This window comes from Terrapene carolina, unplaced genomic scaffold (assembly GCF_002925995.2).
Source record: "Terrapene carolina triunguis isolate 2854851 unplaced genomic scaffold, T_m_triunguis-2.0 Scaffold138, whole genome shotgun sequence".
In the NCBI taxonomy this organism is placed as follows: domain Eukaryota; kingdom Metazoa; phylum Chordata; order Testudines; family Emydidae; genus Terrapene; species Terrapene triunguis.
The window spans coordinates 4,978,251-5,003,138 of record NW_020664489.1 but is presented as its reverse complement, the minus strand read 5'-3'; the positions used below and the strand labels follow the sequence as shown (position 1 = coordinate 5,003,138).

The 24,888-nt window shown below is 43.9% G+C and overlaps 1 protein-coding gene across 1 annotated transcript in view; it reads left to right on the top strand.

The window, feature by feature from the left end:
- Positions 1-24,139, top strand: part of RDX (radixin) — an 89,592-nt gene extending 65,453 nt beyond the window's left edge. Inside the window, exons 6-14 of the mRNA XM_024217111.3 lie at positions 1,475-1,558; positions 2,019-2,165; positions 3,919-4,015; positions 5,186-5,349; positions 18,066-18,196; positions 19,970-20,130; positions 21,090-21,182; positions 21,594-21,851; positions 22,916-24,139. Coding sequence (XP_024072879.1) covers positions 1,475-1,558; positions 2,019-2,165; positions 3,919-4,015; positions 5,186-5,349; positions 18,066-18,196; positions 19,970-20,130; positions 21,090-21,182; positions 21,594-21,851; positions 22,916-23,080 — 1,300 coding nt within the window. The 3' untranslated portion in view covers positions 23,081-24,139. The remainder of the gene's footprint in view (positions 1-1,474; positions 1,559-2,018; positions 2,166-3,918; positions 4,016-5,185; positions 5,350-18,065; positions 18,197-19,969; positions 20,131-21,089; positions 21,183-21,593; positions 21,852-22,915) is intronic.
- The last annotated feature ends 749 nt before the right edge of the window (positions 24,140-24,888 follow it).

Sequence of the window (24,888 nt, the reverse complement as noted above, 5' to 3'; positions counted from 1 at the left end):
GGGGAAATGGGCGGGGCCAGAGCCTGTGGAGGGTCCTCTTTTTTTATTTAATAGATATGGTAACCCTAGCTAACCATTTTAAATATTCTAATATTGAAAGCCTTTCTCAAAAAGAAAAGCAAGTTTAAGTATGTTAAAGTTTATTTTGTACAAGATTAAACCTTGGACAAGCTTACTACTCAGACTTTAAAGTGTGGTCTCTTTTTTTGAAAAGTTACTGTGATAATTGGATTGTTTGGTATCAGTTTTGTCTTTCAGCTCCAGCTGAAATATGCTTTTTTAAAATTCAGACATCCTGTTTATCTTAAGTTCAGATGTACTTTTTAACAGCCAGCACTGGAAACTCTGCCCTGGGTATGATGGTCAAGTTCTGTTTTATTCTAACTTCTGTATTGTCACCAGCAAGAGTCTGTACTTGAATTGTATTGTATGAATTAAATTATTGGTGTATAAGGCAAAACAGAATCCAGTTCACTCACCCATTGTTGAATGGTGCTAGAAAGGGAGGGGGGGGAAGGTCGTAAATGTTACTTTTGTCAATAACTAGGAAGAGCTGGAACTCAATTGAGCTGATCTCTTAAGTAAGATCACTTCTGCACTCCCTCTTCTGACCAGTCACCCTTTAAAACAGTTTCTACAGGGATGTTAAAAAAGTTAGCTACGTAGACTAAAAGTGAGATGAAAACTTTCCGTGGTTTAACTTTAAGAAGACATACAAACAACTTTTAATCTTAGTAACTAACTAATATAATATAGTTCCTTATATTGTGCACTTGGTTTCTACTGTTGCTATACCAGGCCATGTTGCTGTACTATGCTGATACGTTCTAACAGGTTGAAACAGGTCCATGGCTGTAGCTAACATGAACAAAACTGCTTATGACATTATGAGTTTAAATCCTGGAACCTATTCTTGTTTCTTTTGCAAGTACCCCCACATTCTCTTCCAGCTAACAGCAGAACTGGTGGTTTAGTTCTAGGAATAAACTGAAAAGTTTGGGTGTATTTGTGGGTGTATAGAAGTTCTTTAATTCGTGCTACAAGAGTTGGAAAGTTTTCTGTGATTCTGTATTTTGTCTAGTTCATTTTCAAACATAGTATCATTATCCTACAGATTTAAATTGCTGAAGCTATGAATTAAAATTATGCATTAATGTGTTTGAGTAGGTATTGGCTTGTGTCACAGTGAAAGTTTAAAAGCTATTGTTAAAACTGAAACTGCAGTGGTTTTTTCCCTTCAAATGATTTATTTCACGCTTTTAGACATCGTGGAGTACTTTGAAAATCAAATTTTATAAAGTGTTTATTAATGAAAATGCCAGTTAAATATTTTACCCTGAATCTGTTCAACTTTTTTATTTGGCATAACTATTATTATGTATTTGTTATAAGATCTATACCTGAACTTATTTGTGTATTTTATGGATCAGATCACTTATCAGTTTCATTTCATAGCAGCCTCTTTTATTGACAGTGTTCTAGAACAGCACAAACTGACAAAAGAACAGTGGGAAGAAAGAATACAGAACTGGCATGAAGAACACAGAGGGATGTTAAGGTAATTATGCAGAGATTGTCCCATGTAGCTTAAGTTTTGTGTGTGTGTGTGTGGGGGGGTTATTTCAAATTATTTTGGTTTTAACACTCCCTCCTTTTTTTTTTTTCCCTATCCAGGTCAGACAGGAAGGATGGCCTAGTGGATAGGGCACTAGACTTGGGTGTGTGATGTTGGGCAAGTTAGTTATCTACCCTGTGCCTCCATTCCCCATCTGTAAAATGGATGTAATACTTCCCTAGCTCACAGTGGTGTTTGAGAATAAAATTTAATTATTGTGAGGAACTCGATACTATGGTGATGGCAGCTGTAGAAGTACCCGGATAGAATTCCAGGTGAATTCCTCAAGAGGAATTAAATAAAATTATTAACTTGAAGTGTCAAATTTAGGCATTCTTTAGTTTCTCCACTCGTATACATAATTTATTTTTCGTTTCTTAGTTACGCTATTTTCTCTCGTCAGGGAAGATTCTATGATGGAATACCTCAAGATTGCACAAGATCTGGAAATGTATGGAGTCAACTACTTTGAAATAAAGAATAAAAAGGGTACTGAATTGTGGCTAGGTGTCGATGCTTTGGGTCTGAATATTTATGAGCACGATGACAAGTAAGTTGTTTTTATTATGTGTATTATTATAATAGTGTCCCAACAGAGATTAGGGCCCCATTGTGCTAGGCAGTGTACATACATGTAATAAGAGACAATTTTGTCCCAAATATGTTGCAGATTAAATAACACGAGAAAGAAAGTGGAAGAAAAGTTCGCTTATGGAGGTTTTTGAATTCCTCTCAAATTAAAGGGGAATTTACTCCCATTTTGTGGGTTTCAATTTGGACTTCCACATTTTGAAGATGAGTGGCTTACAAAGTTTTTTTTTGTATGGATGCTCTCTGTGCTTCCTACTCTTGGCTTCAGTGAGAGTAAGAACAACGACAATATCCTGTTAGAATGGCAAAAGTGGAAGTACTCTTTTAAAATGGGAAGCATTTTATTTGTAATAGCTGCAATTAGAAGAAGAGCTTATAGAACAAAGCTGCGCTGGTATAGAGTGTAATTTTTTTTATTCTTCAAAGAAAACTGTTAATAGATTGAAACCTCTTGTTCTGTTTAGGAGGTTGGAAAAGCTTCCTGTCCACCCATTCCTCCTTTGTTCTCTTTCCCCATCATTTCAGATATAGAAAGAATATATAATAAAGCAACTCTTAAGACTCACGATACTAGCAAACAAAGTCGTCATGAATTTTCTAAGTTAAATATTGTGAGCTCAACATCAGATAGCCAATACCATCTACATTCAAAATACCTGCCTTCAAACTAATAAATGTAGTCCCTGAGAGTATCCCTGGCAAACCTATATTGCCATTAGTTGGCATTGTAGCTTCTAAGAGTTGGAGGAAATATTCATTTAGGGTGTTGAAATAGAAAGAAATACCTCTTTCTGATGTTCTGAAATACATCTTCAGTTGCTAACTGCTGCTAGTGTTTGTAATTGTGATACTGTAATGTAAATGGGAAAGACTTTTAGTCCAATTGAGAAAAATATTCATCATTGATGTAATGTAATGCACAACATATTCCAACTATTTCTGGTAACAATTATATCCGAATGTTTAACTGAAAACAATGCAGGGGATGAAGTTTAAATTGAGTTATGGGAATCAGTGTAGCAACTCAAATTGCACAACTAACTTTAATCAAAATGCAAAATTACTTAAGGAAGGTGATTTAACTTCTGTCTTTGTTATAGTGACAGACTTTTCAGTGTTTCTTTTGCGAAAACAGTCACTCATTTTATAAAAAGTATACTTCTAATTGTTTATAAAGGGTCAATAAATTATTGATTTTTGTACCAGGCTTATAACATGAATAGTATGTGTTAAAGATTAAAGGATATGAGCACATGAGTAGAAGGTGCTATAGTTAGTTATAAGGAAACTTTTGATTCCCTACACTGTATAACTATCTGTAACAATTAAACATTACACCTCTACCTCGATATAACGCTGTCCTCGGGAGCCAAAAAATCTTACCGCGTTATAGGTGAAACTGTGTTATATCGAACTTGCTTTAATCCTCCGGAGTGCGCAGCCCCGCCCCCACGGAGCACTGCTTTAGCGCGTTATATCAGAATTCGTGTTATATCGGGTCACGTTATATCGGGGTAGAGGTGTAATTAAAACATCTGTTAACTATTTATCATTCCTTCATTAACTGGTTGGTAATGTAACCATAACATATAAAGTGTGACTGAAAAAACAATACAAAGTTAATAAAGATGGATTTAAATATTTGGTGGAAATACATATATTTGTGCCTTTGATTAAAAAATAGTTTTTTGGTTTTGTTTTGTTTTTTGAAGATTGACACCCAAGATTGGTTTCCCTTGGAGTGAAATCAGAAACATCTCATTTAATGACAAAAAGTTTGTCATAAAGCCAATTGACAAAAAGGCCCCTGTAAGTAAAGTCTGTGGGATATTTTTCTTTATGTATGAGGATTTTAAATATGATCTAACTTGCTCTGACACTTTTGCATAAGCGATAGCCCTTTTCTGCTGTGTAAAATGGCACCAAGGGCCTCTCTTAATTACTTAGACTTCTCAGTTGTGGATAACTGGTAATCAAAAAGAAATGTTCATTTTAAAGTATATAGAGAGAATATGCTATTTTTATCTTGTTCTTGTATTATCCACATTTTGGATGTTGTTTGGATGATTTTTGGATATTTTTCCACTAATACATTTACTAGTGCAGGTTGGACAGCTGCTGTACCATATCCCTTAAAGTTACATATCTGCTTTTTCCCAGTTTTCTTACAACTTTTTGCTGCTCTCCACCACTGCAGCATCTTCCTTTTGAAGTATAGGTTGGGGCACAAAATGAAACTTCATGAATTAGCCAAAATATTAAAGTAAACAATAAATATTCTCCCACTGTTTTCATAACATTGATAGTTCTTTCAGCTGGTAGTCCTGTAGATCAGTGGTTCCCAAACTTCTTACAAAGGTGACCCATGAACTGCTTTTTTTAATTTTGTGTGTGTGTGTGTGTGTGAGAGAGAGAGAGAGAGATTCATTCACCCAGGGTCCAAATTTGGGGGTTGGGGTTCCAAAATCATAGGCCAGTATCCTTTTCCTTGTCCCTCTGAAGGGGTACCACAACCCTAATCCCAGCCCAGTGCAGAGGGGAGGCCCAGGGGGTTTGAGTTAGAAAGCAGGCCCAACCTGCCTTCACTTCACAGTGGAGGGGTGGCTGGGCCAAATTGCGTGGCGCTGTGACCCTGTAGACCAGGTTGCAATGGCCGGACAGGAGCTTCCATTGTAGGGTGAGTGAGTGCAGAGAAGGATCACTTCCCCCTCGTCCCCTGGGTCTCCTTTCCATGCCAGGCCCGTGACCCATTTTACAATCTTCCTTCAACTCACTTGTGGGGATCGGGAGCCATCATTTGGGGAATACTGCTGTAGATTTCTGCCATTGCACTGGCCAGAGATAAAATGTCAAGATTGTGGTAAAATTATATTTAATCTTACAAATCCAAACATGTAATGTATTTATTTTAGCTTACAGTCTAAAAATCTAGAATTTAAGAGCTGCACTTTAATTAAACTTAAAATATTTTGTTGCTAGGATTTTGTTTTTTATGCACCTCGTCTGAGAATTAATAAGCGGATTTTGGCACTGTGCATGGGAAATCATGAACTGTACATGAGGAGGAGAAAGCCTGATACAATTGAAGTGCAACAGATGAAGGCCCAAGCTAGAGAGGAGAAACATCAGAAACAGTTGGAAAGGTATGACATTAACAATCTTCTGTGAACCAGAATAAAATACATCTAAAGCATTTTGCAAGAACATGACCATGGAATCACAAGGTACCTGGGGTCCCAGAAGGCAAAACTCTACCTTTCCACTTCTGAATATGTAAATTAGATCATGGATTGGTATGGGTCATCTGGCTTTAATAGAAAACCTTGTCTTCGTCAAGTAGTGTTTCTATGAGTGCTCCACTCTCCGTGCGCTTGCACCTCAGATAACAGATTTTAGGGTATGCCTGATTCTCCTGGGTTTAAAAGTTGCCTTTCGTGCCGAGAGGCTGTCCCAATCAGTGTGTCCATTGCCTTGGGGAGTCACGTGTTCCCCCAAAGTGTAATTTCTGCCTGAAATTAAAGTTGAGGGCCAGAAAGAACCAGAAACTTAAACTATGTCTCCTTATGATGGAGGGTTCGCTCCAGCCAGCTTCTGACTCCAGCCAGTGGCCACCCCCCCCCACGCCGTACAATGGTCTTCGAACAGGTTAATCACTTAAACCTCCTCGGTACAGCACGCCTCGAGAGCATTGAAGAGGAAATCTTTGGGATCCTCTCAAAAAGACTCTAGAAAGTGGTCTTCAAGTCTTCTGGATAGCGCATCCACCTCAAAGAGATGGTCTCAGATTCAGACACTCATTTTGCCACCTACTGATTTCTGACGAGGCTGCAGTTTCGTCAGGTACTGTGACCACCAGCAAGCGTAAGGTCACTAAGGGATCCAGCTCAGGAAGATCAGTACCATCAGGTGATAGGAGTGGCAGAGAGAAGATGACCAGCTCTTCTAAATTGGTACTGACAGAGTCTACTAGGACCTCAGTACCCAGCACTTCAGCTCCACAAAAGACCAGACTGACACCTACTGGTCATTCATCGGAGAGCATGAGACGTTTGGTACTGTTGGTGCCTTCTGCCACAGTTACCTCTGCCCAACTTGCAGTACCGAAGAGCGTACGGTACCGATGAGGCAAGAGTTTTGATTTTCTTGGGAGTTGGTAGTAACAAACACTCAAATCTCCCCTGTTTGGCACCAACCCATTCTCGGTACCAACCACTTCTCATTCCCAGAGATTTGCCCATTACCGATGGAGTTTATGCCTATCTCTACCAAGTGAGGAGGAGGATGATGAGGAGGATGGGGACTTTTAATCATTTTCTCACATTTCTGGCTGGGGCTTTTCTGTCCATTGTCAAGGAACTTTCTATCCTGAGACCTCTAAGGTGTTGGACTATCCTCGTGAGCGATGCGCTCCACCATGCTGGTATGGACACACTTGGGTGCCTACAGCCATGCCTTATGTACCACCTCAGTAGCCATACTGTGACCCTTGAACCCATACAAGAATTCTCCAGGGCCCCTAGTTTTTCTTGCCAGGAGAAGAGCAAACAGTTCCCACCAGCCTCTCTGTCTAAGGTTCCTGATCACAAGAGGGGATCTTTGAGGGGCAGGAAGCAAGATTGGACAAAGAGATTGCCCCTACAACTAATATCTCTTCCTCCTCTCAGATGAAGCTGTCATGCCTTCTCCATCGTCCTTGGTTGATGATTTTAAACAGTTCCAGGACCCTTTTAAAAGGATAGTGGACCCCTTGCAAATTCAACTGGTGGAGGTTAAGGAGTTCCACATAAATTACGTGATATTCTGCATACTTCATCATCTGCCCACATTGCATTACCTGTTAGTGAGGCCTTGTTAGACCCTGCAAAAATAATTGGGCATACCCTAACCACAGTACCATCCACCCATAAGAGGGCAGACAAAAAATTATGTTCCCTCCAAGGACTCTGAATTTTTATTTTTTGCACCCATCCCCCAACTCTCTTGTGGTTGATGCTGTGAATAAACATGGCTGACAGCACCAGGCTAAATTGACTCCGTATGATTAAAGATTTAACACATCTTGATTTATTTGGCTGTAAGTCATACACATCGGCTATCTTACCATTTAGGATTGCCCGTTATCAAACCCTCATGGTGAAATACAGCCATACTAACCATTCAAAGTTAAATGCCTTTATTGAGCATCTTCCAACAAACCAGAAGAAGCAATTCCAGGTGATCATCACAGAGAGCCAACTGCGCTTTAGAGCCACCTTGTGCTCTCTGGAAATTTACTCCCCTAGACAAAAAAGAAAGTTCAGTAGGTCCCAGATGGCAGAGAGATCTGATCCCTCCCAGAATCATTATGAACCTGAACGTAAGGGACAGTGGTTCCAGAAAAGAGACCAACAGCTTCTCAGGCATCGACTTCACAACCCACAATTTCGAAACACCAGATTTGACTGATTAAATCATAAGAACTGCCATACTGGGTCAGAACAATGGTCCATCTAGCTCAGTGTCCTGTCTTCTGACAGTGGCCGATGCCAGGTGCTTCAGAGGGAATGAACAGGACAGATAATCATCAAGTTAGGGGAAACCCACGTTAGTGACAAGTGACTTTGCAAGAGCTTCAGGCCGTGGACCAAAAAGGAGCAGGGCATTTGTCTCCAAGTGCTCCTTATGAAGTCAACCCTTGCACTGGCCTCAGAGCTGACCAGATCGGACTCTGCTCCTAGCACTGTGGCCTCGGTGCGCAGCATGCCACCGGCACCGGTCTCAGACCGGCGCCGATACCCATCCCTGGTACTGGCTAAAAGGCAAAGAAAGGCCGGGAGGAGACATTCTCCTATGTCCCCTAAATGGAAGGAGAGAGCCGGAGGAGAGCAAAGACCCACACAGGGCAGCTCTTCCCCTCTGGACAGAGGTCGGGCCCTGACTCCCGCTGAGCAGTTGAGCCCACTCCAAGACCTGCCTACCACCTCAGGGAGCAGCAGAGGCACTTGATACCTGGTGGTACCATCCATACCTGAGGCCTTTCAGGCCGCTAAGGACATTCTGTCCCTGCCAGGCCAGTGAAGTGCCCCGTTCCAGGGGTAAACCTGCATTGGGACCCTTTCAATGGTCCCCATCAGTGCAGCACTGCTCCCCGCCACAGGAGTTGCCCCCTCAGCACACACCTGAACATCGCCACCAGCCCCCAGACACGGGTCGGCTTGCCTGCCAGAGTTCCCGGCGTCAGTCCCTGGACTCCAGGCAGGGTTCCTTGGGCTTGAGGCATCGATCGCATGTGGGCTGGCGCAGACCCGCAGAGGCATGGCACCAATCCACAGAGTCCCGGTGCCGGAAATACCTGAGCTGCTCTTCCAACTCACGGCACCACTCCGGAGGGTTGACAGGCCAGTCCCCTTCTCCAGAACGCCAGTATGGTTAATCTGCGGTCTCCGACACGTCGGTCTACTCGCTACCGGTCAACGGAGCGGCATCACTCACTACATGTAAGGCATCTATCGCCAGGGTACCATCAGTGATCCACCGAACGCTGCCGCCGGTCACAGATCGTGGCACTGAAAGCCATCACCCTCGTACAGATCCCCAATGGAGGTCCAGGGCCAGAGCCGACAGGATCGGGGTAGACAGGCGGCCTCGTCACAGTCCTAGTCCCTCCTCGGGCTCTGACAGCTAGGAAGAGATCCTGCCTGCAGGCCAGGACCATCCATTGGGCACATCGGCATTCCCTGCTGGGCCACCAGTGGCAGCATGGCCCCAGGGCCAGTGACCTACTCCCTGGCAACTCTGGAACCTTGGGGATTTCCCCAACTGTCGCAGGGGCATAGGTCGGCCTCACAGGCATCCAACAGATGATCTGTGACAGTCTCCCATCCGCCCCCGACTCAGACGCGGAATCAGAACAGGCTCCCCAGGGCCAGCCAGCCTCGGCTGAGGCTCCCCTGGCAGAAGTGGTGGAGTTGGCAGACCCACCTGTACCTGCCTTCTCGTCATCTTTGCCTCATGAGGTGATAGTGGGGCCCTCTCACCCGGTTCCCCAGGATGATGCCAAGGCTCACCAGGAGCTCTTGAAGAGGGTCGCCTCAAACCTGGGTCTGGAAGCCAAGGAGCTGGCAGAGCCCTCAGCTTCTCTGTTTAATGTACTGAGTGCAGGAGCCTCCTCCAGAGTGACATTGCCAGTGCATGAGGGCGTGGTGAAAAGTACTAAGGCCCTATGGCAGACACCCTCCTCACTGCCCCCCACCTCCAAGCAGGCAGAATGAAAATACTATGTTCCCCACTAAGGGCTATGAGTATCTTTATACCCACCCTGCCCCAAGCTCACTGCTTGTGTCAGCAGCCAATGAGCACGATAGACAAGGCCAACCAGGATCGATGCCTAAGAACAAGGAGGCAAAGAGGCTCAATCTCTACATCCAGCCTCCAGCTGAGAGTAGCCAACCATCAGGCCTTGCTTGGCTGTTACAATTTTAATATTTGGCAGTCTATGGCCAAGTTCATGGACTCGCTGCCAGAGGATCCCAGGAAGAAATTCCAGGCTATCCTCGATGAGGGCAGTGCAGCCCTCCAAACGGCCTCAGATGCAGCAGTCTCTGTGGCCTGGACCATGGCCTCGGCCATTTCAGTGAGGCAGGTGTCCTGGGTGCAGTCATCGGGCCTTTCGACGGAGGTTCAACAATCCATCCAGGACCTCCTGTTGGATGGCCTGCCACTGTTTTCCAAACAAACAGACAGTAAATTGCCTGGCCTGAAAGACTCAAGGGCTATCTTGCACACCCTGGGCCTGTACATGCTGGGGCTGGCAAGGAAGCGGTTTAAGTTGCAACAGACACAAAGGTTTGGCAGCCAACCTCAGTTGGAGTCCTTCCACAAGAAGGACAAGGGCTATAAGCACCGGCAAGGCCATCAGCCGGCATCCTCTGCTCACTCAAGCTCCACCCATAACCAACCGGGTGGTAAGCAGGCATTTTGAGGGTGTGCTCGAGGGCGACCTTCCAGCCTGTGTCCTGGATCCTGCTCCCCTTTTATTTTCCAACCGCCCGCCCCCCTTCCTCCCTACGTGGGCCACTATAACATCAGACCAGTGGGTCCTCAGCACAGTAGCAGGGGGATATGCCCTCCAGTTTATTTCTATCCTCCCTCCCCCTCGTCCTTCTTCAGGGACTCTTCTCATGAGCATCTGCTCACTCAGGAGGTGCAGGGCCTTCTGCGGGTGGGAGCTGTGGAGGAAGTGTTCTGCTGCATTTAAGGGCGGAAGGATTTTACTCCCACTATTTTTTTTTAATCCCAAAGGCCAAAGGGGGTCTATGGCCCATCCTCGACCTGTGGAACCTCAACTAGTATCTCAAGAAGTTGAATTTCCCCATGGTCTTCCTGGCCTCCATCATTCCTTCCGTGGACCTTGGAGACTGGTATGCTGCCGTCGATTTGAAAGAGACTTTCATATATCGGTATTCCATGGTCACCAACAGTTCCTACGTTTCGTAGTTGGCACCGCCCTCTATCAATTTGCGGTGCTCCCCTTTGGCCTAGCAATAGCACCAAGAGTGTTTATGAAATGCATGTTGGTGGTGGCGGCCTACCTCAGACGTCGGGGTATACAGATTTACCCATACCTCGACAGCTGGCTCATCAAGAGCCGATCCAGGTCCAACGCAGCATCAAGATGCTGCAAGCCACCTGTCGAGCTCTGGGTCTGCTGATAAACTAACAAAAATAAACGTTAATCCCAGTCCAACAGATAGACTTTATCGGGGCGGTGCTCGACTCTACCCGAGCCAGAGCATTTCCGTCTGGGACCAAGTTCAGGGCAATGTCAGATCTAATTGCCCGTGTCACCGCACATCTGCTCACCACTGCCCAGGTCTGTCTTGGACTATTGGGTCACATGGCAGCATGCACTTATGTTGTCCGCCATGAAAGACTCAGGCTGCACCCCCTCCAAATGTAGCTGGTGGCACTCTACTTCCCTGGCCACACATCACCTGGACAAGGTTATCACGATCCCACCGAGGGTACTTACCTCTCTGCAGCAGTGGATTGACCCGAGGTTGGTGTTGGAGATCATCAAGGTGCTCTTCCAGAAGTGGGGGACTCCTTGAGTGGACCTGTTCGCCACCAGACAGAACAGAAAGTGTCATCAGTTCTGCTTTCTCCAAGACCTCAGCAGAGGCTCTCTTTCCGATGCTTTTCTCCTGTCATGGTCGGGAGACCTGATGTACTCCTTCCCACCAATTCTGCTTATCAACAAAGTCCTCTCAGAAATCAAGAGGGACAAGCCACGAGTCATATGAGCAGCATGGCCTTGCCAGCATTGGTTCGGCAAGCTCATGGTACTGGCCGTGGCAGCCCCATGGCCACTGCCCAGCTACTCTTGCAGGATTGCAGTCGGCTCCTGCACCCAAACCTTGCCTCTCTCCACCTCGCAGCTTGGATGCTGCGTGGCTGAATCCAGAGGAACAGGCCTGCTTTAGTCAGGTACAGTAGGTTCTCTTGGAAAGCAGAAAACCCTCCACCAGAACAACTTACTTGGCAAAGTGGAAGCATTTCTCCTGCTGGGCATCAGAGCAGAGTATCTCCCTGAGCCAGTGCATCCTGGAGTACCTGCTTCACTTAAAGCACCAGGGCCTCGCCTTCTCTTCGATCAGGGTGCACCTGGCAGCCATATCGGCCTTCCATCCTCGCGTCCAGGGTAAATCAGTATTCTCACATGAGATGTTGATCAGGTTGCTGGAGGGCCTTGAAAGGCTCTTTCCGCTGATCTGGGATCCGGTTCCCCGATGGGACCGCAACCTAGTCCTCTCCAGGCTCATGGGTCCGCCCTTCGAGCCCGTGGCTTCTTGTTCCCTTTCCCACCTGTCATAGAAGGTTTCATTCCTGGTAGTGATTACCTCACCGAGATGAGTCTCCGAGATTAAAGCCCTCACTTCGGAGCCCCCATACACGGTATTCTACAAAGACAAGGTCCAGCTGCCGCCTCACCCGGCTTTCTTGCCTAAGGTGGTGTCGCACTTCCATCTCAACCATGATATCTTCCTCTCGGTGTTTTGTCTAAAACCTCACATGACCAATGAGGAGAGGTGGCTGCACACTCTTAGATGTCAGGTGCGCCCTGGTGTTCTACTTGGAGCACACCAAGCTCTTCGGCAGATCAACCCAGCTTTTTATCACAGTAGCTGACAGGATGAAGGGCCTTCCGGTGACCTATCAGAGAATTTCGAATTGGATCACCACCTGCATCCGTACTTGTTACAAGTTGGCGCAGACTTTGCCTCCACTGATAGCGAAGGCCCATTTGACAAGGGCACCGGCGTCTTCGACTGCCTTCCTGGCACATGTCCCTATCCAGAATATATGCAGGGCTGCGACGTGGTCTTCAGTATACACATTCACGACACATTATGCCATCACTCAGCAGGCCAGAGATGATGATGGCTTCAACAGAGCTGTGTTGCAATCGACATGTCCATGAGCTCCTACCTACCTCCGGTGGTACTGCTTGGGAGTCACCTACAATGGAACGGACATCAGGAAGCACTCAAAGAAGAAAAGACAATTACCTTTTCGTAACTGTTCTTCGAGATGTGTTGCTAATGTCCATTCATTGACCCACCCTCCTTCCCCACTGTCAGAGTTTCCAGCAAGAAGGAACTGAGGGTGGGGGGAGCCGGTGGCACCCCTTATACTGGTGCATATGCACGCCACTCCAGAGGGTGCCAGAGCCAGTCCCCTACGGATAGCACTCAAGGAAAAACTTCCGGCACTGATGCATGTGGCAAGTACACACACCTACAATGGAATGGATGTGAGCAACACGTCTTGAAGAACAACAGTTATGAAAAGGTAACTGTATATTCCCACACAACACAGAAGGATGGGATTTTACTCCAGGTAGTTCCTGGTTCCAAAAAAGAATGGCGGTTGGAGACCTGTTCTAGAGCTAAGATTACTCAACAGATTTGTAAAGATTCAGAGGTTCAAAATGGTAACTCTTGCAGCAATAATTTAATCATTGGACCAAGGGGACTGGTTCTCAGCCCTCAGCCTTCAAGATTTTACTTTCATATAGCAATCCAGCACTCCCACAGAAGGTTACTATGCTTCACTCTGGGTCAAGAGCATTTTCAATAAGTGGTGCTCCCGTTTGTTCTCTAGTCTGTGCCCAGAGTGTTCTCAAAAGTTCTTTCTGTGGTAACGGCTCATCTTCGCAAACAAGGAACTCTGATTTTCCCATATTTCAGTGATTGCTTGCTCAAAGGGCGGTCCTTCAACGAAGCTTTGATGGCCACTCAGAGGGCAGTAGACCTGTTTCTCAGACTGGGACTACAATTAAACATCCAAAAGTTCACCTTAACCCTAGTAAAATGACTGGAGTTTGTAGGAGCTTACCTCGATGCAGTAACAGCCAAAGCATTCCTCCCTTCTTACAGATTCGTAGCCCTAGCCACTTTAGTCACTACAGTTCAAGTCAACCCGCAAACACTGGCCAGAAATTGTCTTCAGCTATTGGGACATATGGCGGCTGGCACCTTTGTAATAAATCATGGGACACTTCACATGTGCTGCATCCAGGGGTTGCTCAGAACTGTTTACTCACCAAGCAAACAGTTTAAACAAACTACTCTCCATGCCTTTGGTAGTCAAAAAACGCCTCAACTGGTGGAAGAACCCTCACAATGTTTTCACAAGGGTCCCCTTTGCTCAGCCGTCTCCAACATCAGTAATAAGAGAGGCATCCTTACCGAGATGGGGAGCTCATCTAGACACTAATACTGTTCAAGGCAGATGGCAGTCTCCCAAGTCCACCCTCCATGTCAACTTGTTGGAATTCAAAGCAGTCAGAAATGTCTGTATCCATTTCCTCCCACAGATTAGGGGCAAATACATAAAGATCCCGATGGACAACATGTCAATGCATATTTTACGTAAACTGCCAAGCGGGAGTGAGATCACCTTCTCTCTGCATCAAAGCAGTGGGACTTTGAAATTGGTGCATACAAAACCAGATCAGCATCTTAGCAGCTTACCTTTTGGGCATACAAAACACTACAGTGGATGACCTCAGCAGACATTTCTCACAAGATCACAAATGGGAGATAGATCCCACTGTACTCCACCACATATTTCAATGTTGTGGCATCCCACAGATAGACCTGTTTGCCAAGAAGTGCTCCCAGTTCTGCTCAAGAAGTGATCCAGGTCACGTCGTTGGAGTCCAGTCATTCTGTATGCATTTCCCCCAGTTCCACTGATATCCAAGGTGCTGTTCAAGATAAAGAGAACCAAGGTTATTCTCATAGTTTCAATGTGGCTGTGACAAACATGGCTTCCTTACTTCACTCAGCTTGCTGTTTCTCAATCGTTTTCCAGACCATCCCCTATGTCCTCTCTCGGATGCTGGTCAAATCCGTCACCCCAACCTCAGAGTTCTCCAGCTGAAGGCATGGCTAATTAGATAGTTTGCATGGTTAGAAACAACTTGTTCTGAGCCATGAAGAAGGTGCTGTATCATAGAAAGAAACAATCTGCTTATGACACATATACAAAAAAGTGGATGAGATTCAAACACTGGTGTGACCTAAAACATCTTTCGTCTACATACTCTCCATTATCATTTTAGAGCTAAAAATGACAGGTTTATCTTTAAGCTCTGTAAAAGTGCATTTGGCAGCTGTTACTCCTGAGGACATTCCGTGCCAAAAAATTAAAAATTCTGCACAATATTTTAAAATTCTGCAAGTTTTATTTGTCAATCAATAAATAAATGCAGAGGCTCCAGCATGGCAGTGGGGAGCACAGGCCATTGGCTGCATGATGGTGGGAGATCACCCTGCAACCCCCTGACCTCCTACTCCTGGAACACAGACTCAGCAGTGAGATTGCACCCAACCCTGGGACAGCACAAGGGCTGGGCCTGTCCCAGAAACACCCTGGGGCCCTGCCCCTCTGCGCCAGGTGTGGGGCAGGCAGGCTCAACCAGGTAGGATCCAAGTGTGGAGGGGCTCAGTGTGGGGGATCCGGGTGTGGGGTGAGAGGATTCTGTGTGGGACAATCTGGGTTCAGGCAACTCAGTGCGGGGGTCTAGGTATGGGGGGATCTGGATGCACAGAGGCTCATGTGGGGGGCAGTTCCAGGTGCAGGGGCAATGGGACTCTGCAGGGGCTTCCAGGTGAATGTGGTTGAGGCTCAGCAGAGGGGTCTGGGTGTCTTAGCGGGGGGGGGACTGGGTGCTGGGGGAGTGGGGCTGGATGTGGGGGCTCAAGGCGTTGCAGAGAGTGGGGCATCAGGGTAGGGGTTTGAGTGCAAGGAGCTCAGTGGGGGTGCAGGGGTGAGGCTCTGGAAGCAGGGGGGCTGGATGCAGGAGGGCTCCAGATGCAAGGTTTGAAGTTCAGTGGGGTGGGGTTGGGGTATGGAGGGCTAGGGGGGTTCTGGATGTACCGGGTGAAGCTTGGCAGGGGTGTCTAGGTATGGGAGGTCCAGATGCATGAGGTTGAGTGGCTGGGGAGCAGCTCCCTGTACAGTGACCCCTCCCCCACAGCTCAGGAGCAATGAGGGCAGGAAGCAGGGGAGGATGCTGAGCTTCCTGCAGCTGGGGGAGGTTTCTAGGGGTGGGTCTGACACAGTCCCAGCCACTCCTTGCAGGGGAAGAGGAAGTATTGTCCTCTACTGTCTCCAGCCCAGCCAGGACTATCAGCTGGTCCTGGCTCAGGGTAGGAGCCACTGGCTGGGGTGTCCCCAGCCCCGCAGTGATTTACCTCTCTGCCAGCTACTTCAGGTGCCTGAAATGATGTACCTGCATTGCTAGGGGAGTAGTGCGTGACTGCTCTTGCAGCTTCCCTTTACTTCCCTGTCTGAAAGTCTTTCTTTTTTCCTGCGGGGAAGCAAAGAAATCTGTGGGAGACATGAATTCTGCGCACACACAGTGGTGCCGAATTCCCCGAGCAGGACGCTGTTACAGCCTTCCATCATATGGTAGAGGGTTTTTTTTTGTCTTCGCTCGTCCTGTAACAAGAAGTTTCTCAAGGGACTGGACAACCTCTTCCCTCAGATCAGATGCCCTACACTGGCATGGGACCTCAACTTGATACTCAAATGTCTTACAAGGCCTCCCTTTGAACCTATGGCCACCTGCTCCCTTCTACACCTGTCTCTGAAAACTTAATTTCTAGTAGCAATTTCTTCTAATCAAAGAGTGGGTGAGATAGGGCCTCTTATGCTATGCTCTCCCTTCCCAGCCTTCTTTAAAAATAAGGTCATGCTGCGACCTCATCCCAAGTTTCTGCCAATGTTATCTTCAGAATTCCATATAAATCAACCCTATCCACCTTCCAGTTTTCTTCTCTAAGCCACACCAGGATAAAGGAGATGCGACAGTACACTCAATGTCAGGAGGACATTAACCTTTTACTTGGACAGAGCTAAAGCTTTAGGAAATCTCCCAGATTATTTCTCTCCATTGCAGACAGAAGTAGGGGATTTCCAAGCAAAGGCTCTCCAGATGGATATCTGGCTGCATTACCTACTGCTATCAATCTCGTGATTTTCAGCCTCCCTCTAGGGCAGTGGTCTCCAAAGTGGGGTGCGCAAGAGGATCTTTGGGAGTGCGTGGCAGGAGGAGCGCTTTTTTTTTTTTTTTTTTTTGCTTTGGCTTTATTTGCTTCTGCGCGGCAGGGGGTGCGTGCTCAAAATTTTTTTACTGATGGGGTGCGCGATCAAAAAAGTTTGGCGACCACTGCTCTAGGCTATGAACTCATTTCACAAGATCCCTCAAGAACATTACCATATGTAGAGCTGCGACATGGATGTTTATTCATAGTGTTCAGCATAGTGCATGCTGAACACTATGCAATCACTCATGCCTCAGTTTCTGATGCCATATTTGGCCCTACTGTTCTGTCTTCAATCCTAGACTCCACTGTGAAGCCCCACTCCTTTGTAGAGGGTACTGCTTGATAGTCATCTAGAGTTGAGCACCCATAGGGACACTACCCGAAGAAGAAGAGAAGCTACTCACCCTATGCTGTAACTGTGGTTCTTCGAGACGTGTCCCCCATGGGTGCTCCATTACCCACCCTCCTCCCATCTGCTTCAGAGTTCTTTTCAGCGAGTTCCGCAGTAGAGAGAGAATTGAGGGTGGTTTGCCTGCACAGCTCTATATAGCATCAGTGCATGGCATGAGGGTGAAGGGCATGAGGCTACGTGGGACACGTGTGGGCCAAACAGACACTGCTACCTAAAATCTCTGATTTGAGGTGCATGGGCACAAACACACCTAGGGTGGAGCACCCAGAAGGGGACACATCTTGAAGAACCACAGTTACTACACTAGCTGAGTAACCTTCTCTTTTCACATGCAAACATTGTCTTGGTGGAAAGCTCAATAATTTCTCATAAAGCTATTCCTATTGCTAAATATCTTAGCTCTCTTTTGCTTGATTCTTTAAAACTTGTCTATCTAAGGGCCCTTGACAATACAAGTTCAACCCAGTTACAACGTGGCTTTTCTCTGACCTTTTAAAAATCACAACTGTGATTTTTAAACAGAGATAAAACCTTAACTTTGGTCATAACAGCACTAAACCCTTGAATGTAACTTTGTCAAGCCTTGACCCAGGTTCTGAAGCTCTATTGTGTTAAGAGGCTTTCTACATTCCAGATTGCAATAATGTTATAACTGAGTTATTGACACTTATTTGTAGGATAAACTGAATCTGAAACATTTAGTACTAAATTCTGCTCTTGCTTACACATCTTTGTGAACTGAGAATAAGTTCCATGACTTCAATTGAGTTTAACTGGTGTAAATGAAAGAAGAATTGAGCCCTTTTTCACCCATGCACAGCTGTGTAATATATTTCTTTTTTGTTTTTAGAGCACAGTTAGAAAATGAGAAGAAAAAAAGGGAAATAGCGGAAAAGGAAAAGGAAAGAATAGAGCGTGAAAAAGAAGAACTAATGGAGCGCTTAAGACAAATTGAAGAACAGACAATGAAGGCCCAAAAAGGTAAACTCTCGTTCATCATGTAATCCCTTTTATTTCAATCCTTGCAGAAGTGTTGAATAGTTTAGTTCCACAATTTAGGATTGTTTATAAAAATTACAAAACTTAATGACATTTTTATTAATGGACATTTTTGTATACAATTTTGATTTTAACATTCACTGACATTTGTAGTTCAAACACTGCAGCATTTTTTTAGAAGTTGAATTATATGCTATTTGAATTGTGTACTATTGAATTGTTTAAAACAATGTATAATTTCACTTAAAATGATGTATAATTTTCTGTGTTCTTAGCTGCACATTTGTAGAATCTTTGTGTCATGGGTATATAGGGCAAGCTGCACTTCAGAACCCTTTTAATTCCTCTCAAGGACACCCCTTTGGGGATAGGTTTCACTACCTTCACCCCGTCTAGGTGCAACCACGCAGTCCTACCACTTTTAGACTGGTTCTCTGGGCTGCAGTCCCCTGTTCACTAACCACGTTAATCTGACAAACCCAATTGTATTTGGCAACTGTAAGCTCTTTTCCTCTGAGAGCCTGTGACAGCAGCTGATTAAAGTGACTCAAAAACAGCTTAATGAAACAAAGCATTATTTATGCACCCAAAGGTACCTAATCCGCAGAGCAAAGGGATAAAACAAACGTCTGTACACGTTTCCCCTTACCTGAACACGAACCTTTCATTGAGAACTTTAATAAGCTCTATTCTGCCCAGCTATTCCATCTCTAAGCTGGGAGAGACAGCCTGCTTGCTGCAGTTTGTGTCTCTGGCCTGGTCTACACTTACCACCCCCAATTCGAACTAAGGTACGCAACTTCAGCTACGTGAATAATGTAGCTGAAGTCGAAGTACCTTAGTTCGAACTTACCTCGGTCCACACGCGGCAGGCAGGCTCCCCTGTCGACGCCGCGGTACTCCTCTCGTATAGCTGGAGTACCGCAGTCGACGGCAATCACTTCCTGATTCGACTTACCGCGTCCAGACAAGACGCGATAAGTCGAACCCAGAACTTCGATTCCCAGCCGCCGAACTAGCGGCTGGGTGTAGACATACCCTCTGTCTTCTCTGGGCTGCAGCTGACAAGCTGCTCAGCCCCACAGTCTTTCCTAGGCCAGCATCTTTAAGGTTTTATCCTGACCTAGACTCAAGTCTGGGAAGAATAAACCCTACCTGCCTGGATGAAGCCTTATCTCACTGAATGCGCCATTTTTTAATATTTTGTTTTATTCTCATGGATAAGAGTGTGGCCCTTAGCCTTATTTTCTGCACGTGATTCAAACCCTGCTCTGAAGACAGAATTATTAATTTTTTTCATAGGCTTTTCTGTGACGCTTGCCACTATTGTATCTGTATGCTTCACAAACATTAATCTCCACAAGACCTGTTAGGTGGTGGTATTATCTCAATTTTATAGGTGGGGAACTGAGGCAGAGAGAAAGTTAAGGTCAAATGTACATACTAAATTTCGGTGTCCAATTTCAGATGCCTAGGACCTGATTTTTCAGAGTACTTACCATTACCGTTATATGCTGAAAGCGCAGCACCTATTGATTTCAGTTGCAGCTGAGAGGACTCAGTATTTTTGCAAATCATAGCCCTAGCATCTCAGTTGGGGCACCCAGAAAATGAGGAACACAATTCACCACCATTTAACTAACTTACAATTTGGGTAATTTATTGACTTCATAGAGAATATAAAATTTGATACATTTATATTTATCAGCACAAAAACCAGCTAACAGTGTCTTTTGTGAACCTTCCTTTGGACAGAGCTGGAAGAACAGACAAGAAAAGCTTTAGAACTGGATCAAGAACGAAAGAGAGCAAAAGAGGAAGCAGAGCGCCTGGAAAAAGACCGTCGAGCTGCAGAAGAGGCTAAAGCTGCTCTAGCCAAACAGGCTGCTGATCAGATGAAGAATCAGGAGCAGCTAGTAAGCAGTTGAAATCAAGCTACAGTTATTTCGACAAGTTGAAAATACAGCCTTTTTGGGTTTGACCTTAATTACTTTTTTGTTGAAAGAAACAGATACTCTTCCTTGATAGAACATAGGTACCTGTAAGTTACCTTGACCATTAGATTCCAGCTTTGATAAGCAGATTGATACCTTTTACATAAGTGGCAATCACAATAGTTTGACCTGTTCATTATTAATAATAAATTTAAAATGCCAATAAGTACCTAAAATTGATATTGAAATATGTTACTCATAACATGTAGTGACATCCTTTGTAGGTTTTCCCATAGTCACCTCCAGGAGCCATTGCAGTCCTTTAGTGTCTGGTAACATGCTGTGCTCGATTGCTCATTATCGGACCATATTACACTAATATACTTGTATTATTTAAAGAAATTGTACATTAAAATTTCAGGGTGAGGTTTTCAGGAGCATTCAATGTTGCCTAATTCTGCTTCCAGTGAAATCAACGATAAAATTCCTATTGACTTCTTTGGGAGCAAAGTTGGCTAGTGCTGAGTGCTTTTGAAAATCCCACCCAGAATATAGAAGTATTTTTTCATAATAACTAAAATTACCTGTATAGGTGGCATACATCAGCATACTCTGCTATCATAGAGATCATTGTTGAGAGGTTGCCAGAATGTGGCTATCTCCCACTGTATTGTTACCCACAGCAGAAAATAAGATTTGGGGGCAGGGACAGGGAAACCGTAGTATGCTTCCCGCACCGATATATCCTGTATAGCCACTCTGAAACAAACCCTCCTCCTAATATTTCAGGTTCATCTGGTTGAGAACCAGAATGGCTTCCCTTAGTTTCTTTCACTGTAAGATGGCCAGTCATTTTCATCCCATTAGGAGGCTGATCTTTCTGTTAAATGGAAAAAAATTAAGCTTAAGAAAATATTATGTTTGAATTCTCTTGTTTTTAGGCAGCAGAACTTGCTGAATTCACTGCCAAGATTGCACTTCTAGAGGAGGCCAAGAAGAAGAAGGAAGAGGAAGCCTCAGAATGGCAGCACAAAGTAATAAACTTTTATTCTGTATTAACTTGGGATTTTCAAAGCAAGGAGTTAGGTGTAGAATTCCCATTGAAATTTAGTGAGGTTGGGTGCATATCTGCCTTTGGCTCCTTTGAAAATCCCACCCCAAAAGACCCAGTCCTCCAACTTCTTCAAACCATACAAAATATCTATTTAATTTCAGAATACTGAGTGATAAAGCAATGTGGAGAAAAATACTCTCATCAGAACTCCTTTCTGCTCTGGCTTATATCCTCACAGGTTTCAGTCTATAAATGACTCTGCTAGTGTACAGAAGGAGTGGTTACCATATATGTAGACATTTAAACTATTTTCTTTTTAATTCTTGGATTATTTTTAAATCACTTTGAAGGTGAAACTATATAAATGCTAAGTAGTAGTATTATTATTTAGGCTTTTGCAGCCCAAGAGGATTTGGAAAAGACCAAAGAAGAACTGAAGACTGTAATGTCTGCTCCTCCTCCACCACCACCACCTCCACCTCCTCCACCACCAGTTATTCCTCCAACAGAGAATGAGCATGATGAACATGATGAGAACAATGCTGAAGCTAGTGCAGAACTGTCTTCTGATGGTGTCATGAACCACAGAAGTGAGGAAGAACGGGTAACAGAGACACAGAAAAATGAACGTGTTAAGAAACAGCTCCAGGTAATGAAGGTTTGTGGTTGCATTAATGGTATAATTAAGCCTTCAGTTTTTCATTCCTTAATTGCTGAAAATCTTGTGTATTTAAACAGCACATTTAAGTGAAACTCTAATGTGTAGTTTCCTTTGCATATTTTATCACTTACTAGATTTGTAATTAAACTGCACAAAACTGAGTAAATAAGACTTGGGGTAGAATTACCTACTCTGTGTGTAGTTTAAAAAGTGCACATATAAATGTGATGCTGCACTACCACAAATATTTACAATCAAATATTAAAAATGTAAATTCATCTGTAGTACACTGTAATCCTTAAAACTTAATCCTTTAATTTCTGAACCAAAAATTGTTATACCCTACTAACTAGTGTTTTGTCCAGTGAGTATTATTTGGGTTTCTCAGCAGCAATTCACAGTATCTATAAATGTAAAAAGCAAAGTAAAAATATAAACCTGTTAGGACATAATTTATCTCCATTCAAACGGTTAGACTCTAGAAGGTAATGTTTCATTTTTTTCAGGGTTTTTTTTTTTTTTTTTAAAGTGATCTGTCATTGGACAATTTACTAATACAACATAAGGTTACCATTTTTCTATGACGATACTAAAATGAACGTGAGCACCTATTTTTTTTCTCAGTATCCGTATTTTACCAACAAACAATATTTTCTGAATTGTGTACATATCCTCCTGCTGTGCTGGTCATGGTACTCAAGCAGAGAAGTAAATAGCTGCAACCTTTCAGTTAAGTAGAAACTAGAGTAAAGTCAAGCCCTAGCTTCTCCTACCAGACTCTGTTCCCTTGCTCTTATTAGAATTCTCCTCCTGGGATGCTAGAATGTGAAGAACCTTTGCCTCCAGGTTTGTTATCCCCTCAGTCTACATGATGCATCTAACAGCTTCAGTACAGTCAGGTATTTTCACTTCTTTCTTGAGCGTAGCAGGAAGCATATGGTTGGCATTTAGCAAATCCCTGTCCAAGACTGTAGATCATATGTTGTCAGAAAATCCTAAGTCTTGGTGCCGAGTAGTGAAAATGCTGAAACTCAAATATTTTATTCCCACAGACACTAAGTTCTGAGTTGGCCCAAGCCAGAGATGAAACCAAGAAAACACAAAATGATGTCCTCCATGCTGAGAATGTTAAAGCAGGTCGTGACAAGTACAAGACTCTTCGACAAATCCGACAAGGCAATACAAAGCAACGTATTGATGAGTTTGAGGCAATGTGAGAGCTGTTACTTTGCATATATGTTCTTCGTAAAGCTGAACCACCAACAGAGAAACAAGCAGGCCTTTGCAGATTTGAAGATTGCACCCCACTTTGCCAAAGCACTTATACCAGTTTGACTGTGGTGGTAAAAAGACAAATTTAGGGGAACCCATTCAACAATAAGGCAGTCTGTCATCTTTGGCTTTTTTGGAGAGGGAGATTGGAATGGGGGCAGATGGTTTCCCTTGTCTTAGGTTTTATTTTTCATTTTCATAGTTTGTGCCGCTTGTTCTCTTGAAGACTGGCGCTTACTATATCATGGCTGTCAAGTGTGTGTGTTACCAAAACACAAAGTCAGAAAGGACATTAGATCTGAACCTAAAACTGATGGATACTATTTCAGTGTGATGCAGTTTGAAATTACATTTTCCCATGTTGCCACATTTCCTTAGGCGTTTGATATTGCTGACTTTATCATTTTTTCACCAAGCTGAATTCTTTGGGTGTTTCATGTCCTGTCATCATTGATGGTTTTCTTTGCCTACCTGTTCACAAAGGTCTAGATGGCAGGTAGTAGGTTCCAGCAGAGATTTTAAAATGGAACACTACCTGTGGGCAGCAGTTGTCTGCGATTGGCCTAAATAAGTATTGCTTTTTCACTTTAGATGTGTAGAAATGTTCTAATAAAGCAAAGAAAAACAAAATACAAGAAGCTTGTATCCTGTTTTTTTAATGATTATTTTAATTACAATAAGAAAAACCTGGACCTTTCTGGCAAGGGAGCATATGAAAACATCAGTCCCAGGGAGGGGACAGTATCCTACCTCACTACTATATACATGATGACAGGTCCTTCAAACACCATGTAAACTTGAGTGTGTAAATTGACTTTCATCTTATGATAATACTATAGAAAGATAGGAATCTTTACTCTTAAGATTTTGTTTTACTTCAAGATGGCTTTATAGTGCTAAATACTGCTTAACTGCCTTTTTGTTGAGTTAAATTATAAAATGATATGATGTACATTAAAACTAACCTGTCACTGGTATACTATCTTACAGGAGGGGTGTGGAATGTGTTTATGGGTTTCTCTGTACCAAATGAAAATTCCCATAATTGGAAAAAAAGAGGCTTGTAGTTTCATTTCTCAGTGATGCCAGTGTGTAATTGTTATTGTATCTGATGTCTGATCATTGTCACTCAGTTGTCTCAAACTCTGGAAAAAGAGATTTAAACAAGAGATTTTTTTTAATTTTAGAGGGTTAAATAGTTCATAGAAAGTGAGGTCTTTCTTTTAAGAAATTATTTTACAACTAACGTGGACTGCAATTATTCTTCACTTTATAGTACCTTGGTTAGTGTCTAGTTGGAACAAGCCCTGCTTTCTCTGAGGATGGTTCAGCAATCTTCCATTTGGTATTATGCACTCATAAATTTACACTTATCTATTAAAATATGCCATTTTATTAAACATTTTTTCAGGCACAATAGGTTCAAGTTATTTATGAACAGTTCAACTGAGCTTTTTTTGATTTTGCTGAGTTAAAGACACACTATGTGGGATGATATCATGAAAAGGGTATAAAGTTGATTTAATATATTTTGGGTTGTGGAGCTAAAAATAGCTGGCTAACCTTGAGAAGACTGGTGTGCAAATGTGGTGCACATGCTTCAAAACACAGGTTGGTGGAAGTTTATTGCTTCTACTTGCAGTGCATTGAAAGAACAGTGTGTGTATCTCAGGCTTCCTGCATTGAAGCATGAGCATTTGAATTTCCAAAGCGTTAGAACCATCTGCCATAGCAGGTGAAATACTGTGCTTTC